At 40.4% G+C, this 20175-nt stretch overlaps 1 protein-coding gene across 1 annotated transcript; it reads left to right on the plus strand.

Moving 5' to 3' along the window:
- Window positions 1–1585: 1585 nt before the first annotated feature.
- polr1c (RNA polymerase I and III subunit C) lies at window positions 1586–19947 on the plus strand. The gene is made up of 9 exons (XM_012850354.3): window positions 1586–1738; window positions 2821–2892; window positions 3500–3607; window positions 4543–4675; window positions 9044–9175; window positions 9461–9613; window positions 15109–15258; window positions 15336–15452; window positions 16560–19947. The coding sequence occupies exons 1-9, from the start codon at window positions 1667–1669 to the stop codon at window positions 16676–16678; spliced, it is 1056 nt and encodes a 351-aa protein (XP_012705808.1). The 5' UTR covers window positions 1586–1666; the 3' UTR covers window positions 16679–19947.
- The last annotated feature ends 228 nt before the right edge of the window (window positions 19948–20175 follow it).

The following is a 20175-nucleotide window of genomic DNA, read 5'->3' on the forward strand; positions in this document are numbered from 1 at the left end:
TAATTAGAATGGCTGTTTTGCCTTACTGGAAAATTGTCTTATTTCCATGAACAGTATACTTTATTAAGAATCAATCAAGAAATGAGAATCTTTATTGATTGATTGATGATTCCATAATTAATTTTTTGATGAGACAGACAGACTGGCTCAGGATTCTCACAGAATACATATAATACACCGACACAAGACATAATGTTTCCACACCTTCTTTTTCTCTCCATAAAATCAATTGATTGTGCTGACCAACGCTTCCAGAAAGAAAGTTTAAGCATACAAATAGTCCCCATGGAATATTTATCTGAGTTCAGATAGGAGTTCCTTCACCAAAGATGTAGATTATATGACTTAATCCCTCGAACGTGCCATTGTTAACACAGTCATGCACACATTAAATACTTTGTAAGGATTTTAAACCTTCAAGTTATAGAACTGTGCAATCTGCATGGATGCCCAACCAGACATTCCTTGAAAAACACAAGACATCTCTAGTAGTGTTTATTTGACAATCACTTTCACTAAAGGATGGGAGCTGAAAATCAAAGTTGTGTGCTGAAAGCATGTACTGTACATTGTTTGCATTGTTACTCTCTTCCATGTAGGCCACTACACGTTAATTAAATGCTTAAAGAACACAAATATCCGCATATATCCTCTGGTATACCGTGTCTCCGGTATACCGCATGACTAATCATGGTGCGCCGTCATGACCAAAAATGCCAGGGCCATTTTTTGGTCCCCAGTCCCATAGACATCATATACATAGACGCCTGCTGCGGATGCGTCAGAGCGTCTGCCATGTTGAATGTGGCAAATCTGCAGTTAGTCTAAGTCACTTAAACAGTATCAGAGGGAGTTTAATCTCAGAACATACTTTATATTTGTAATATTTTTATTTTTGTAATATTAGGAGTTTATTTTCGTATCCCTTTGGCTTCATTCTCTTGACTTTATACTCGTAAACAATAAAAATAATTAAAATAATTTAACCTGGCCCTATTACTCCAGGAGTGAAATAGTTCTGCAAACTGTAACTATTGTGGAAATGTCCCCCATAATTCTCATAATATGACGTTTTTCTCATATTACCACTTTTGTCTTTTTATTTTACTTTATTGTCATAGGACTTTTTTTTTCTCCTCTTATTAGCAACTTTCTCTTTAATACTCCCCCCAAACGTCTGTTTCTAACCTGTGACTTTACCAGAAATTAAAAGGTTCACATGTAATACACGGTTTTATGAAATAATGAAGACCACAATGTTTAGATTTAACCAATTGACTTTTATATTCATAACACACACACACACACACACACACACACACACACATATATATATATATATATATATATATATATATATATATATATATATATATATATATATACAAAAATATAAAACTATTGGTACATTTCCATGCAGCACAGGAATGAGGCATCTTCTCTGATCGACGTTCACTACTACAGAACTTAACTTCTTTCTCCCACATACAATATGACGGTGACGTTGACGTACGAACCCGCGCCCACGTCTATGCTCAGTCCAACCCTGGTTCCTGCATCGGTCGGTGTCTGCCGCTGACAGTACTGCAACTTGGACAGACAGGGGCAGCAACGTGCTCTCTGCGACCACCCTGTGCTTCTCTGAAGAAGAAGGCTACAGAGCAAAATGGCAGCACCCATGAGTAACGTGGAGGAAATCCGTAGTCGGGTAATCTTGGGAGAATTTGGAGTAAAAAACGTAAGTGTGTTCAGCAACGACGTCATGGTTTCTGTGTAGCTTTTTTGTGGCTGGAGCCTGTGGTTGGCCGAGCAGGTAGAAACACTACAGCACAGACGCTGCATTCTGGCAGGTGGCTCGACCCTGATAAACTCAAATCCAGGTCCACACATGGTTCTTCTACTCGGAACAATGCTAACTGTACGGCCTGTTCTAAGCAACACAAGTCGCCATAAATCAGGGATGTCCAAAGTGCGGCCCAGACTGATTCTGTGTAAAACATAACGCCTCTTATGTCTTGGATCTTCCCTACAGAGCCCTCGTCCTAAAAAAAAAAATTTGTTTTACTATAATGTTGCACGCGCAGTTTAATTTTCAGCATGCGCTTTTGTGGCCCTCGAGCACTTTTTGACTTCAGGATTTTGGCCCTTGTGGCAATGATCTTTTGGGAAATAGTTGTGTTGCTAAATAAAGGGCACTGTGTGTTTGTTGTCAGATGGAAACCAGTTGATCGTTCAGTTAAAGCACAGCCTAATAATGTCGTGTTGTTCACCCCAGCTCCTTGGCTTAGTCCCTTGGGGAGATGTCAGCGAAGAAACATGTGAAACGCACGAAACGTTGTTAGCGTTGGAAAATAATTAATTTCAGCGCCCCCTGCTGAGGAAATAGCAGCAGTACACGGCCCACGATGCAACCCTTTTTTGTTGACTCGATCTGCTTCCTCTGCTTTACACCGTGGTGAAGCTGTTTGAGACTCTGGTGACGTCACGTTTCAGTTAGGTGCCTGAAAATGTTTTCTCCTTCCTGCCTTCGCTGCTGACCTGCAGTCTAGGTTTGAAGTTCAGAGTTGATGTCATGGTGATAATGAGAGAGAAATCCTCAGTATTCTTTCTCTTATCATTTAGAGGTTTCAGGAAGAAAAAAAAGCAGGGTTATGTACAATATTCCATCTCTCCTACCTTCCTCTCTTCTATATGTCTGGTTATTGAGAATAGTACTTAAGAACGCCATTGTTGAAACTATTTTTCAATAGTAATTCCAATACTAATTTAAATAACACCTGTGTTGTTATTTATTTATTTATAAGGATAATTTTGTGTCAGGTTCATACTACAGATTTTCCTGGAAACTACCCGGGCTTTGATGACACCTGGGACATGAAACGGTTTCAAAAGGTGAGTTTTATTGGTCTGTGACCATATCCCATCTTTTAAAACACTGGGTATAGTTTAGTTATCTTGATACGTTAGTTTTTAACAGCTGGGGGGGGGGGACAAAAAAATAATCTGTCGGTCCGCAGAACTTCTAAGTAAAAACAACAAGTGGATGGATGCCTCACGGTGCAGGAGAACATCAAAGAATAGGCAACCAATGCTCCACCTTCTTTTCTTTAATGTGGGTAAGGTGGATGCCGTTGCCGATCTGTTAACTGAAGTGAATCGAAACATCCACAGAGTGGACTTTCTTCTCTTTCACCATGTCCTTACTGTGGAGAGCAGAGTTACTCAGTGATTGTGCACAGATTTCACACTGAGAACATATTTGTTCCTCACTAGGTCAAATAGATAAGTACTACTCTCCATAAGGAAGATTCTGAGGTTTTCCAATGTTGGTCTTGGTTTGTTGCTGGCTTTTTTTTAGTGCAAATGGCACATGGCACAGTGATATTTACAGGAAGTGTAATATTAAACAGCAAACAGTTTTAGGGCATTTCTTTCCAGACCTATGTGTGTTTAGAAAAAGTCTTTTTAATTTGGCCTGATTCCTCCTGTTTGTTTGCAGAACTTCCGAATTGATGTAGTGCACCTAGATGAGAACAGCATGGAGTTTGACATGGTGGGGATTGATGCTGCCATTGCCAACGCCTTCAGGAGAATCTTACTAGCAGAGGTGACATTCCTTTTATTATTTCATTCAACAATAAGTGCTCTTGCTTCTCATAAATGTACCAACATCAACTCTGAATTAGGGTACTTCTGGTTTTAGGTGATAAATGGTGGCGTAGCTTAGCTGTTAAACCGGTGCATGAAGACGTCTTCAGCTAGCAGGGCTGCAACGATTAGTCGACATTATCGACAATGGAAAATTGACGGCGCAAAAATTCCTGGGTCAACGTGTCGTTAAAAATATATAAACATTGCTTCAGTCTCAGTTTCCCTTTTAGTGGTAGTTTAAATCACAAGCAATTCACAAAGGGATTGTGGGATTGTTTTATTTAACTTTAATGTCTGACTAGAGCACTGGAGTTTACTTGGAAATTAATAATTAGCTCGTTTTTATTATTGATGCTGGGAATATTGCCTAATTAAAGAGAACAAGCCTGACTGCAAGCATGTTAATATGCTCCTCTTTTTTACACTGCGCTATAGTTTAAATTCTTTTTAAGCATTAAGCAACGTTAAAAGCTTGAAGGTTGGAAGATTGTTTTAAAAACACTTTCATGGTAAAAAAAATCTACTTGATAGAAATACTCAAAACTCAGTTAAATTTAAAATTCAGATTTAATAGAGGATCATTTATAAAGCTAATAATAGAGCATGACAACAAGAGGCAATAAAGAGGCGTTAAAAGGTGTGTAGACAAGAACAGGCGAGTCAAAAATATTTTTATAAGCAACTGAAATGATGATAGAGATCATACAAAAAATATTTGTGATTAGTTGACTAATCTGGGAAAAATCGATATTAGTCGACAATAAAAAAAATCAGTAGTTGCAGATGTAACTGATGGAGTGTCAAATAAAAAAACAAACATTGTGATTATAAGTTTTGAATGTATTTTTATTTGATACTTTTCTCAAATCTTTGCTTTATTTTTGCCTTCAGGTGCCTACAATGGCTATAGAGAAAGTTTTCATCTATAACAACACATCTATTGTCCAGGATGAAGTTCTGGCTCACAGGTTAGGCCTCATTCCCATCAAAGCGGACCCTCGTCTGTTTGAGTTCAAGAATACAGGTAAACCAACACAATGAATCACTGAGAGGTGGTAGTAAATCACAATACCCATTATCTTTTGCTGTTTCACCTGATGACCCACTGTTCCTTTGGACAGCAATGTGTGGCTGATGGTTTTTTAGCTTGAAGATGAAGAAGTATGCTGTGAAAGAAGCCTAGATAACAGACTGTAACATTCTGCGTAAGTGTTATTTACAGGAGTTAGTCAGTGTTGCTTGTGTCCGCCATCCAGTCTCCATATAAATAAGTTTATATAACCATTATCAAAGTTTTTTGTGCCCCATGGATGTAAAGACACTTAGAGTTTGCTAACATTTAGCTGTAAGAAATCAGATTTTGAAGTCAATTGTTACATTTCCCTCAATTATGAAACCAGTGTACTGATGCCTAATAAAAAAATAGCAAATCAGAAAACTTATTTGTCTCAGACTACAAAATGTTTAAACGACCCAAATTGTGGGATCCTGTTAAGACAACCGTCACTGCTCAGATTACTCATATTCATTAAGCATACCCTCCACTATGGCATCAGATAAGTCAGAGAAGCTTAACTGGTCCAAAACACATTTCATTGCCTCTGGATCCTTATTTGACGTTGTCTCTGATGGTCAACGTCTCATTTCCTCCATGAATCTTCCCCTCAACAGAAACACTTTCTCTTTTTCAAATGTATCTGGCATGAAGTTTTTAAAGCACTGAATATCACTCCCCCTCCACATACACAGATCTTTTCGGGAGGACAGAGTAGTTGGACTACACTGCTCAGTTTCTAACATAAGGCCAAAAATAAACAGAACTTTTATATTGAATTAACTTACTAGGTTTCTTGTTTCTAGCACGTACTCCGGGGGTAGGCTGCCTAAAGGCTCCCACATACTCTGGCGTACTGTGAGCTTGGTGGACTCTGTGTTGACTCTCCACAAACATTTCACCCTTCATAGTTGAGTGTACTGTTGCCTACATTTCTTGTGGAAAATTCCTACAATTCCCACACTTTCTGCCGGTGGGACAAAGCGGTGGAACAGATGTTAAAATGTGTAAAAATTGAGCTCTGCGCGTACCTGTATCCACATACTTCTGCAGCGTAAACTACACCTAAAGCCCCATTTACACTACCTTTGTTAAACCGATCCGTGCCGAGCTCGGATCGAGCTTGGATCAGTTAACTGTGCCAAGCTTGGTTCTGACGACCGTTTACACATCACGCTAGCATGGTTTCTCGCCTCCTAGTGACGATCTATGGTACTACTGCTCTCTAGGATTGAAGGAGAGAATCAAGCCAATAAAAATGGTGGCAGCCATAACATTCAGGAACTTATGCTTGGTTATAATTGTGATATTTCATTGTTTGCGGAGAGTCAGGCGAAGAAGGCAACATTTGGTGAATTTACTTGACTGAGTCAGCTTTTGGGAAGTGGATAAGACAAACAAACGTCTAATCAGGGCTTACAGACGCAGGAAACAATGACAGATGTCGAGGTTCATCACACTGCTAAGCAGAATCATCACTGTAAACCGTTTGGCACGGTAAGGAAGCTAGTATTTTTATGAATGTCTGAAACCGCAAAATTAGTCAGCTGACTTTAACGAGATGACGCGGTCTGCTCAAGCGCTTATTGTTATCTGAGAACCGAGCCAGGGAAAAACCGGGCCGAGCCCACCTTTCGAACTGGTCTAGATTTGTGCGGTTGTGTCTGGCACTGTTCAGTTCAGTTTGTGATCCACTCAAAAGTTATCTCAGTTACTAAGCTCGGACCGTTCTCGGCACAGTTAAAAAAGGGTAGTGTAAACGGGGTATATGTATGTGGGGGCCTTTACATGAATGCACTTCTGGTTTAGACTTTCCAGTCAGGCAGTCTTGTAGACTGCTCAGGGGGCCCATCAGGTAGTGACACAGTGTACCGTAATGCTCCAAATATCCATTGAGCGCAGCGGCTTTGTTGCTAACTAAAGTTGTACTTACACATTTTAACAGATTTTGGAGCACATTGTATCACATAAAATCAGTCAGTAAGCACAGCAGTAATCACACCATAAACTTAAGCTTAAGTGCACCTTATAGTCTGCCTTAAACAATGACTTGTTTAAGGGTCTAAGGCAGGGGTTGTTGTTGTTGCCCGAAGAGCTGCTTTTACTAATTGAAAATGGCAGAGAGCTACTCATGTTTTTTTTTTTTTTTGATTTTTCACGGCTCTAGTGGCTTGCTTTTTAACACAGTGGGCTGACAGGAAGGGGGTGAAAGAAGGGGAGAGACATGCAGCAAAGGACCATGGGTCTGAGTCAAACCCGGGTGGACCACATCGAGGACTAAAGACCTCCGTACATGGGTCGCGCTACCCTCTGCACCACCAGCGTGCCCCTACTCATGTTTTTTAACATTAATTTGATGCTTACAGTCTTGTACCATCAAGAAAACCATTTTTGTTTGCTCTCAATGATTCCCTATGGATTTACAAAATGCTGGTGACCATGGCTCAATTTTACATCAACACAACTAAGACTGGTTTGCCAGGGGGCTCAGTGGTGGTGCAGGTGTGGTGTCCTCAACCCATGTACAGAGGCCTCAGTCCTCAACCTGGCCATCCCGGGCTCTCTCAACCCTTTTTCCTGTCAGTCCACTTTCAATTAAAGCTCACTACTGCCACAGAAAATGTCTTTTGTCATAAGGTAGATCTAATTTGACTGTGTTTTTGTAAAATTCCTAAACCTTTTGGGGAGCTACTTTGAAAGGGTTGCTTTGTCTGAGACTTGTCCTAAATGCTGATAAAAGAAATGTCAGGCTGTTGGCTAGCAAAAAGAACGTACCACAAGCTCTCCCTTCCATAAAAACAAGGACAGGTTTACCAGTGGAGTTTGCAGAGTCCATTTCCTCTGATCATCTTCCCCCATTCTTTGAAAATGAAGGCCTTGGTTTGATGATGTCCTGGTTCAGATAATGTCATTTTTATGCAGAGGATACAGTGATGTATACCACCCAGCTAAAATGAGCTTTTAATATCTCTCTTGTGTCATTTAAAACTTGTATAAAATGCTGACAACACAAATCACATGTATGCTTCTTTGAGTGCACCTGGGTGAATGCGGCTCTATAAACGTGGCTTGAGTGGTGGTACTGACTGGAAAAGCTCTCAATAGGGTCTATCAGTTCCCATCTTTATTTCAGATGTCCTGGTATTCTGCCCACAGAATCACAGATCCAAAAAATGTGCTTCCTGTATATTCAGTCTTTGTTTCACATGAGAGCAACCTGGGGTATTTGAGACTGCAGAAATAAATCTCAGTCCCTTCTGGCCAAAGCTTACACTTCTGATTAAGGTCTTTAACAAGTGCCGCATGTTTACTTCTGTGATAGGACAGAAAAGGCTGCAAGCAGTCCTTAAAGAAATGGGCCTCTGTGTCACCTCGTATTTATACTCCAGGGAAACAGGAAGTCATTCACTACTAATCTGAACAGATTGTTGAACTAAAGGATGTAGTGCCAGAGTAAATTACTGTAATTAAATAATGGATTTGTTCATCTAAATACATTTACATGTTTATCAGGCCTCCTGATGAATGTGATCAGCAATTTAGTGTATGTAATGCGTGCTATAAATATGAAATATATGTAACCTTTTAGGTTCATTCTCTGTCCGTCACCACTCAATGAAATAATACACTGGTTAGTTACAGCCTGAGAACCCATAGGTTCAGATGGTCGTCCCTTTTTATTTAAATTGTAATATCAACGTGTAGACTAATGTTGTTAAACTGAAGCAGTATACTGATACTAATACTGAGGTGGATTTAAAGGAAAGGAAAAAAATCTCCTGGGTCAATTATCTTAAAGGGTCCTATTCATGTACGGTGGCCTACGAATGTCTACGCTAGTAGCTGTCTCTGGTTGCATACAAAGGTGTTCCGATTAAATTATCTCATCCTGTTGCCGTATTATATTTTATTTCTGTGTATTACACTTTGCTTTTGCTCTATTTGTTTTTAAATGAAGCACTTCTGTTTATGTTTACCATAACATGACCATGTGACAGGAAGTATGATATTGTGCATGTGTGCAATGAGTAAACCATGAGAAGCAATGGAGCTGAGTGAGTTGTTTTATTTGAAGGGAAATATATGGTTTTTGTGGATGTTTTTAAAATTAGTTTTTATGGTCATTTTATGTGACTAGGTCCCTTTTAAACAGTCTTTTTTTTTGCTATAGCTCATCATTATTAAGTCATAACAGTCCTTTGTAAAGTAAACCGCCCTCTAGTGGCCACTGTAAGAATAGGAATCTTTAGGTGGCAGCATTACCACTAGTTACCTGCAGTGTGTTTAATGGACTGATGTACAAATAAATCCATTGACTGATTGTGTTATAATTTCCAGCTGAAGAGTCTGCAGAAGAAGAAGCTTCAGAAATAGACACAATTAAACTCCAGCTGAAGATCAAATGCAGCCGAAACCCCCGAGCCAGCAAAGACTCCTCTGACCCCCAAGAACTCTATCTAAACCACATGGGTAGGTCTCAGACTGAGTTCTTATTACAAATGGACTTTAGAGGGTGGGACGATGGAAACGCCATAAAAAGGGATGAAGCCAGACCCGTACTATCACATAATGATCACCCACCATCATACATTTGTCCATAAATTTAGGTTTGAAGGAATAGCTATCACTGTAACTGACTTGTGTTACTTCCAAAGATAACTTAACAAAGATAGGATAAACTTTCTGTCCTGTGTGTCTCTCCTTGGGTTGTTCTAATAAGATTTTCTGTTTTTGTTCCTAATTTCCTTTTCTTAGTTTATTCCAAAGACATTGAGTGGGTTCCCATTGGAAACCAGGCGGATGTGTTTGCAGACTCCTGTATTCGACCCGTACACGATGACATTCTGATAGCTCAGCTCCGACCGGGACAGGAGCTGGACATTATCATGCACTGTGTTAAAGGAATTGGTAAGATGATACAGGCTTGGATATAATAAAGATGCCGTAATTTCTGGACTACAAGCTGCAACGTAACACGTTTTGAACACTACTTTATGGATCTTTACAGGCGCTTCATGCCGCCATAACATTTACAGTAGTCTCTTCACAGCAGACCAATGGAATTACTGGAGAGGTCACAGAGGACCAATTCAATTGTTTAAATCAAATCAAGTGCACTCACACTAAATTCTTTTCATCAGTCATTTTGTGCTTTGTGCACACACCCTCGTCATGGAAAATAGACCAGTTCACGCATGACGTCAGCGCTACATCCGGGTCCCGCGGGTAGGCAAAAACAGTACTGTTCTTGTCTACTATAGTCCGTGGGCCAGAATCTGTAGGACGTCTCCTTAAGAAGTTTCGTATGAACTGTCAGGGGGCAACTTTCTTGCACTTGGATAAGTTGCTACACATAGCAGTGATCTCAAAACACCAATGTTCCCACGTTTTCACTTGCACATTAATAAGTTATAGGCAATAAAAAAACTATTGCACTCCGGTCCAAGAGGTCATGTGATTCATTTTTTGCTGCTCAGCCAATCAGATCGCTGTATTGTCAGCTAAGCGTGTTCAACCGTTCATCATGGCTGCGCCTGTAAAGAGTGGTAAACATTTGTTTCCAGACGAAGAAAGCCCAATAATAGCATTTTCTGGTGCCAGTTGGCAAAGATCTTGATGGCAAGGAAAAAATAAATTGCCCAGACCATCCATCATTCATTTTCTAACACGCTTATCCCTGCTGGGTTCGTGAGGGGTGCCGGTATCTCCAGCCTTCAATGGGCGAGAGGCGGGGTACAACGTGGACAGGTCAGCAGTCCATCGCAGGGCAGAAATAGCCCAGACTTTTGCCCAATTTACTGTGATATCACCAAGACCTGCTGCGCTAGGATAGCACAGCCAAACGACTTATCCCCAGCAGAATTTGTATCCCCTGCGTTGGGAGTGCATTCAGCTGGAAGAATAAATCCAGTCAACTCCGCCTGATTTCCAACCTATTAGGTTGGAAATGAGGTGGAAATCATCCATCATTAGAAAATGCATGATGGATGGATGGACTGGGCTATTTCTTTCTCCTTGCCATAAAGATATTTTCCAACTGGCGCCACAAAATGCTATTATTTGACTTTTTTCGTCTGGAAACAAATGTTTACAACACCTTACGGGCGCAGCCAAGATGACGTGGTTGAACGCGCTCAGCTGACAATACAGCGATCTGATTGGCTGAACAGTAAAAAACGAATCACGTGACGTCTTGGACCGGAGCGCCAAGAGGTCCAAGAGGAACAGTTTAGATTTTTTATCGGCTATAACTTATTAATGTGCAAGTGAAAACGTGGGAACATTGGTGTTTTGAGATCACTGCTATGTGTAGCAACTTATCCCGGTGGAAGAAAGTTGCCCCCTGGCAGTTCATACGAAAAGTCACCGTACAGATTCTGGCCCACGGCCTACTACATGACAAAATGGGTGATTTAGAGTGTACTTTTAGTTAGTTTATTTTTGGAATCTAAACAATGCCTACGACTTGTTGTGCTCCCAGTTGCACATAGAGGCATTCCAAATCGTCGGATGTACGTTTCTGTCATTTACCGAAGAAAGAAAAGAGAAATGGATAATTTCAATGAAAAGAGCGCACTGTGGGAGTGGCCAACCAATTTGCAGTCTACACTTCATCTCCAGTAAATACAACTTAATTCTGCACTAGTCATTGTTCTACTTAAATAGCGGCGGAGGGGAGGTGGTGATCGCTAGACGGGGTCGGGAGAAGCAGAGTCGATGCGCTGCAGCAGCAGCATGCTGCATCATTTTAGTTTTCTTCGTGCAATCAGTGTGCAATAATGTTCACCAGACAGCGGCTGCATTACGCCCCTGTTCACGCGCGCTTGTACGTGTTTACGCTGCAACGTTGCCGACACCCCCACCCATTTTAACAAGACAAAAGCACAAAAATAATCCGTACTGAACAATGTTTTTTTTTTTTTAACCTACCGGGCGAGTCTTCCTCTCTGCTGAGGCACGGTCTGTGTCCGACTCTGCTTTCTGCTGTTACACAAACATGTCTGAACATCCATCCATCCATCCATCCATCCATTTTCTGACCCGTTTAATCCCTCATCGGGTCGCGGGGGTTGCTGGTGCCTATGTCCCGATTAAAAATAATTGTAGCCGTCCAGTGGTTTCAGGGGCTTTCATACTCTCGTGTGTACTGGCCTGCGTGTTTATAAGGCAGCTGTGTCGCGGTACGGAACACTTGGCCAGCATTTCACAGACTCGCTCCGTCCCTTCAGGCTTTTGCTGTGTGCATCTGGCAATCTGATACCATCAACCATCAACTTACTCTTAAAACGATCTTGTGATACGTTATCCAAAGAACAAAAATACTTCGAGAACTCGTCAGTTTCTCTGTTTGCGTCCGCCATTGTGTTCGCCTTTTGCTTACCAGTCCGGCGTGCATGCGCGAAAAACCCGCATCAAAACAATAACATGAACTGGTCTATACACAGAGAAACACATATGATGCAGCTTTCAAGTTAAAGGCCATCGGTCTGGCTGTCAAAGAAGGAAAGAGAGCTTCTGCACGTAAGCTATCATTGAATCGATGGTGAGACGTTGGAGACAGCAGCATGAAGAACTGACTGGGTGAACTCACAGAGAGCAAACAGCAGAGAAGTTTCCTTGGTGCAGATCCAACTGAAGGCCAAAACCATCGCCACCGAAAATAAAATTGAAGATTTTAGAGGTGGACCATCACGGTATCTCAGATTCATGAGATGAATTGCCTGTCTATCAGAGCACAGACAACTCTTTGTCAGCAACTACCTCCTGACTGCAAGGAAAAAGTTACAAACTTCCACCAATTCACTCAAAAAAAGCATTGCTTGCGTTGGACAGCATGAGGGCCCATGTAACAGATTCTGTGAAAGCAGCCATTAAGAAGGCAAACTCAATTCCAGCTGTGATTCCTGGAGGAACAGCAAAGTATTTGCAGCCACTTGACATCAGTGTGATTTGTGCATTGAAAGTGGCTCTCCGAGCTGAGTGGGAGGCTTGGATGACCAGCGACAAGAAATTGTTTACCAAAACCGGTCGTGTGGAAAACAACTTTTGCTCAAGTCTGCCTGTGGATCATGACAGTGTGGAGAAGTGTCAAAAAAATCTCCAACGGCCTGCGGCTCGAGGAAAAGGACGGCACAAGATCAAGCACAAATTTGCCTGGAGATGGAAGTGACGTTAAGAGTGAGAATGAAAGAGAGGCTGAGGAAGTGTGTGACGAAGGGATTCTGATACCGTTTCACTCCGACACTGAAGAAGAAGACTTTAATGGATTTAGTGCGCAGGAGGAAGATAAAGACGTGATGAATGACTTTTCCTGGTAGGGAACTATTTTTTCGTTTGCCGTGTTTCATGCACAGTTTGGGGAAAAAAACTATTCACAGTACTACTTGTACGCATTTGGTTAAAAGTTAAAAAGAAAGTTATTCTGTGGCTGTTCAAAACCGACATTGTAAGAACACTTTATTGGATTTAGTGCGCAGGAGGAAGATGAAGACTGAGTTCAATGGCTTATCCTGGTTGGCTTTTCTTTTTTTTTTTCCTTTTTTTTTTTTTTTATCAGTCGTGCTACCGGCACTGTTCGGCAAAAAGTATTTACAGTATGTATTTGTATGTGTTACTAGCACTTAAATAAAAATAAAATCTTTCTGTGTAACATTATCTCTGTAAATAACTCATTACAATGTGGACATCTGCGGCGTATAGACAAGTGCGGCCTGTATCCAAATTATTTTCATTTCTTTTCAAAATTGGTGGGTGCAGCTTATATTCAGGTACACTCTATAGTCCAGAAATTACGGTAATAACTTTATTTATTTATAAAGTACTTTCATACCAAGGGCTGAACAGTTACAAGGATAGAAAAGACAAATTAAAACGGTACAGATGAAAAAAAAAAAACAAGGTAAAATTTACAAAGAGTAGGACGAAGTTAACAACTTAGCAACAGAACCTGCTTGATGTCCTGAGGAAGGAGGTTCCACAGGAATGGAACATGAAGAGAGAATGCACGCTCGCAGTGGCTTCATTCTCCTGACTTTATACTTGTAAAGTATAAAAATAATTTAAATAATCTAACCTGGTCCTATTACTCCAGGACTGAAATAGTTCTGCAAACTGTGACTATTCTGGAAATGTTTCCCCTTAATTCTCATAATATGATGTTTTTCTCATAATATTACCACTTTTGTCTGTTTTTTTTTTTTTTTTTTTTACTTTATTGTCCTAGGACTTTTTTTTCATATTAGTAACGTTCTCTTTAATACTCCCCCCAAAATGTCTGTTTCTAATCTGTGACTATACCAGAAATTAAAAGGTTCACATGTGACATGGTTTTATAAAATAATAAAGACCACAATGTTTATATATATATATATATATATATATATATATATATATATATATATATATATATATATATATATATATATATATATATATATATATATATGTATATATATATATGTATATGTGTATATATATGTAGATTTCCATGCAGCACAGGAATAAGGCATCTTCTCTGATCGACTTTCACTTTCACTACAACAGAACTTAACTTCTTTCTGCCACATACAATATGGTGGTGACGTTGACGTACGAACCCGCGCCCAACGAGGCGTCTACGTTTATGATGTCTATGGAAAAACATACATGCTCATGTTGTGACAGGAACTAGCTATTCTAGCCTGTTTGAAATGGTCTGGGGTGTAGTAGGGAGACCTATATCCACACATGCTACACTAACAGTCAAAAGGTTTTGACTACATTGCAGATATACTCTGACATTGTAGACAGCAAAAGTATGAGTCAAAAATATATAGAATATAATGTATAGAATATATAAAACATCATGTATATTTTGCCTTTTTTAAATATACCTGTTCATTACTGTATTGGTCGCTCTTGGTCTTTTCTCGATTAGCTTCATGAGGTTAGTCACCTGAAATGTGTTTTTCCAAATGTCTGGAAGGAGTGCCCAGAGGTAGTGATAAAAATAAAGACAAATCAGGAGGTGAGTCCAGACTTTTGACACGTAGTGTAGACGCTGTGGTAAATAAAGGCTTTCAAATCAAACCTAATTCAAGTCGAGTTAAAGCCATTAAGTTAGATTCAGTTCCTTTCACAGGAATAGTCATCTCAGGACACTTCAGCAACATTGCAGGTCAGTGCAGTCCTCTACAGGCTAATTCAGTGCAGGTACCAAAGAACATTACAGAATCAGAACCCAGGAAGAGACCTCCAGCAGAACCAGGATCTGTATGAGCGAACATCTGCTTCAACTGGGGGATGCTGGGAGGAAGTAGAAGCTTAGAACCTAGGGTACTTTCTATGAGTAGGAAAAACACAGTTTACGGTAGCAATAAGTGGAAGTATGAGGTGACCCTGATTCTGCTGGGTTCTGCTTTCAGGTAAGGACCATGCTAAGTTCTCTCCAGTGGCGACAGCCAGTTACCGCCTCCTCCCAGATATCACGCTGCTGGAGGCAGTGGAAGGTGAGAAGGCAGAGCGCCTAAAACGCTGCTTCTCACGAGGAGTCATCGACCTGGAAGATGTTCGTGGTGAGGAAGAGGAAAAAGCTTGATTTGAGGTCAGATTTTTCTGTTTATTAAATGTATTTTTGGTTTGTGCACCTCAGGTAAAAAGGTTGCCAAGGTGGTGAACAGCCGACTCGATACGTGCAGCAGGGAGGTTCTCCGACACAGTGATCTGAAGAACTGCGTAAAGCTGGGAAGAGTTCGGGACCACTTCATCTGTACGTTCATAAAAGCCCCAACACTGATTTGTAGTTAAGTCACTGCAAAGGATTAAAAAATGGTACTGTTGGGCCGACCCATGTAGTTCTGGTCTTCTTTAGAAATTTGGGCCTGGAAAATTCTGCTCCAAGTAAAGAAATAGACATAAGTAAAAGAAATATGAATTATTATCGTTGACTAACACGGCCACCAGTCATTTTAAGAGGCCAATAAGATTAGACGTTAAACCAGAAGTGTCTGAGCAATGCTCACCAGCTGGGGCTCTAACCTCTGCCTGTAACTCCCATCTACTTACCCTCTTAAAGAGACAGTGATGTAAAAAAATTCAAGCCGTAGCTCCATTAGCTGTAGTAGAAAGACGGCATATTGCAGCGAGTGAGTGACACAGTGAAGAAGAACATCTGCTGTGCAGTGTTGTGTCCCACAGATGGAAACATTTTTACTTTGAGTTGCTTTAAATGGCTCAAACAGAGGGTCTGTCAGACTCGTTGTTAGATTTCCACCATCTGAGGACATCTTCACACTACAAACTCCCTGTCAAATGACATCTCTGTACTACAGGTGAGAAAACTATTGCTGATCTTTTTTTCATAGAACCACAATAAAAAAAAAGCAAAATTATCCCTTGAAAACTATTTGTTTTACATATTTGCAGATGGTGCTGATAATTTTTTTAATTGCATCTATCGCCATGGATAGTATTTGACCTCTCAGTAACAGTATTGGTAGAAAACGGCACCATGTGGGAAACCCTGGGCCCATCGGGTCATACTTGCATAGTGTGCTGAGTGGCCCAGCGATTTAGAATCGCTCTTATCAGATTATTTTCATGTCAGAGTAACATTCGCTCTGTTTAGACAGTCTGTTGGACAGCTTACTGACTGATGCTATTCTTGCTATAGAAAGAACCAGGTTTTGCATCATGTGTGATGAGATCAGCTTAGGTAGCAGCTGGTGATGATCCAGATACATGTGGTTGTGTAGACTGAGTCCGTTTTTGCAGGATAATTAGATTTTAGCGCAGTCGGACCAGTTTCGTTGTGTTTCCACATTGAGGACAGTGTTTTCCTGAAGGATTGATCCAGATGTGCTCTTTTCTTTTCCAGTCACGGTGGAGTCAACGGGCATCCTGCCTCCTGACGTTTTGGTCACAGAGGCCATCCAAGTTCTCATGGCCAAGTGTCAGAGTTTTCTCAGTGAGATGAACTCTGTTGACATGGAGTAAACTGACTTTGTTCCTACTGTGCTCGGAACCTTCTGATGGCACCAGATTCTGTTCTGAAAAATGACCTTCAAGCTGGCGTGGTTCTGGTTGCTGCAGTCGTTTGTTAGCATGCACCCACTCTAGTATTTTGTACACTGAGTTTTTTTCCCTTAACATGCTGAATTAATGAGATCATCATACTGATGCGTGATTTCTTTGCTCATGAAAACAGAGTGCAGGCTGGTCTGCATTACAGAATAATCAGCAAAAGTTCTTTTGAGTCCCAGTAGGGGTTGGTCTCTGTGATGTGGATAAGGCTGCCTGCAGTGGAAAAACACTCACTTCCTGCTGCAAGGCGAGCTCAGACTGACTGGATTGCAGTGGTGATGAGTCAGGAAGAGTATGGTAAAACATCCCTTTATCGTTACAATCTCCCACACAAAAATACATTATGGGATGTATTGCCTCTAAGACCAGTATAAATAAATGGGAAAACAGAATGCTATACATCCTCCACTTATGAGTGATCTATAGAATAGAACAGTATGTCCCATTGTGAACGATTTACCACGTACTACATGCTATCCTGGCTATGCAGATACATCTCAAAAACTGAATTGGGAAAAAATTTTTTTTTTTTTTTAAATCATTTGAATATTACATTAGCTCAATAAAAAATATTCTAAAAAGAAACATCAGGCTCCTGAAAAGTAATTTTATTTCTATACTCTCAATACTTGGTTGGCCTCCTCTTGCATAAATTCCTGCATCAACGCAGCGAGGCCATCAGCCTGTGGTTCTGCTGAGGTGTTCAGGAAGCCCAGATTGCTTTGATAGCTGTTTTCAGGTGATCTGTTTTGTTGGTTCTGGTGTCTCTCATCTTCCTCTTGGCAATACTCCATAGTATCTCTATTGGGTTCTGGTCAGCTCAGTTTGCTGACCAATCCAGAACAGGATCAACATTTTCATTGAACCAGCTTTGGCAGTGTGGGCCGGTACCAAGTCCTGCTGGAAAATAAAATCAACATGAAGCATGAATTCCTCTAGAGTGTCCTGGTAGATGGCTGCATTGATGGTGGAGTTCAGTAAAGCCAGTGGAGCAAAACCAGCAGATGACATGACACCCCAAACCATCACTGACTGTGGAAATTTCACTCTGGACTACAAGCAACACGAGTTCTGGAGCTCCGTGCACCTCCAGACTCTGGGACCTGGATTTCTAAATAAAATGCAGGATTTACTTTCATCCAAAAACAGGACTTTGGACCATGGAGTAACAGTCCAGCTCTTCTTAGCCCAGCCAAGATGCTTCTGATGTCTCTGGTTCCGGAATGGTTTGACACGAGGAATGCAACATTTGCAGTCCATGATGAGGATTCATCTGGACTTAGCAGCTGTTGATGTGCTATCTCCAGTCTGAGTTCACTCTTTGTGAAGCTCCCCCAAATTCTTGAATTGATGTTGATTGACAAGCCACTTAATGATGCGGTTCTCCTGGTGCACCTATTCCTACCACATATTAAAAGAAATTTGAGTGGAAGGAAGAATCCTTCCACTCAAATTTCTTATAATATGCTTAGATCCAGAACTCGGTGAACAAGCAGTTTCTTCAGCAATGACCTTCCGTGGCTTCCTCTCCTTGTCTTCTAGACATCTGTCCAGTCAGCAGTCCACCAGAGTCGGATTGTATCGCCTACTGACCCAGGCTGAGACCATTTAGAGGCTCAGGAAACCTTAGCTGGTTAGGATGTGACACCCTGAGTTCCCAATATTTAGCTTTATCACAATGTTGCGATTGTATGGGACACTGAATTTTGAGTTTTTATTATCTGTAAACCAGAATCAACATTACAAGAAATAGAGTGAAATAAAGTATTTTTAGCCTTTATGTGTAATGCAGTTATATAGTATGAGTTTCTGAGATGCAGGAAAAAAATTATATGGAACTTTTTCATGATATTGTAATATTATAAAATGTGCATGTATTTATCAAAAAATAGAGATTGAAACCACTACAAAGACACCACACTTCTCATGGCCCTCTTCTGAATCCCTCAGAACTCTCCTTAAAGATCCAAGATATTTAGGTTTATACAACTGTTGGGTTGCCAATCCGATCCAGCCGAAGATGCATTTCATGCAAAGTTCATTAAGACAAATAAACAATCACTTATTGCTCCAATTACAAGCATCATAAATCATTCAATAAATACAGGTATATTTCCTGAACACTGCAAAATCTCAGTGATTACACCGATCTAAAAATCAGGAGATCCTATGGAACCTTGTAATTATGGATAAATAAAAATAAATATTTTACCAGTGGTATCCAAATTAATACAAAAACGTAACAAAACAACTAGTTAATCATCTGAGCCAAAACCCATTCAAGCTTTGTAAAATGCAAGCTGGCTTCAGAAAACCTCATTCAAAAGAAACAGCCATGCAGGGGTCCAAAATTGAAATGGTCCATGAATTCAAATATGTTGGAGTAACTATAGACTCAAAACATTCCTTCGAACAAGTAAAAAAAACTGAACACAATTAAATTTAACTTGTCTAATTTCAGATTTATTAGAGACAATCTTACATTGGAATTGACTAAACTCTTATTTAAATGCAACAATTTTCTCATATGACCTAGTGCTTGACAAGTTGGGGGCTAGCGTGTAAGAACAGCCTGAAACCATATACAAACAAGCCATTAAGATCTTGGACTGAAAACCAAAAACTTACCTTTCACTGCAGGATTTTAAAAAGCTGAGAAATTCTGAGCTGGGAAAACATGCTCAAATATGCAGATTCTGTTCTTGTGTATAAAATTCTGAATGGATTAGCTCCCATCCCACTACAAGAATTTGTTGAGACCTTGTTGAAAACATGCTTTTGGACAAGCAGTTTTTTCCCATCGGGCCTCTCAAACCTGGAGTACCATACAAATGACTAAGAGAGCTGCCTACACTCAGCTCGTTCTCAAAACACCACAAATCAAGGAAACTGGACAATCAGAAATGCCTCAATCAGAGGGTATAGAAACGTGGGCTGGGTGTGGGTGGGCGAGGGCATGAGGAGCATGTGAGAGTGGATATGTGTCTGTGTGGGAGATTATGTGGTTTTAATATATGTATGTAATGACTGGTAGTTGCCAGGTGACCAGGTAAGTGGTGGGTAGCTGGGCCAGAACCAGCAGGGGACAGAGGATGGAAATTAGCCTCAGCTATAATCTTGAAAATATATGCACTGTTTAAATGGATTGTCCCCTTCCAAATAAATAAATACAATATACAATACAATGTATAGATATTTGGAATATGCTCAGAATACCACATTATAATGATTAATAATTCCTCCCTGTACGTTGTGAAAATCATTTGCTTGTACTGATGTTTAAACTGTCATGCTTTGACTTTGCTTGAGCTCCACACCCAATCTGTTCCACTGCAAGACACTTCACCTGCTTTTTCTTTTGGGGTCGTTGGACTTGATAAAGTACTATACAAGTGTGAGCCCTTTACCAT

This window comes from Fundulus heteroclitus, unplaced genomic scaffold (assembly GCF_011125445.2).
Source record: "Fundulus heteroclitus isolate FHET01 unplaced genomic scaffold, MU-UCD_Fhet_4.1 scaffold_37, whole genome shotgun sequence".
Classification (NCBI taxonomy): domain Eukaryota; kingdom Metazoa; phylum Chordata; class Actinopteri; order Cyprinodontiformes; family Fundulidae; genus Fundulus; species Fundulus heteroclitus.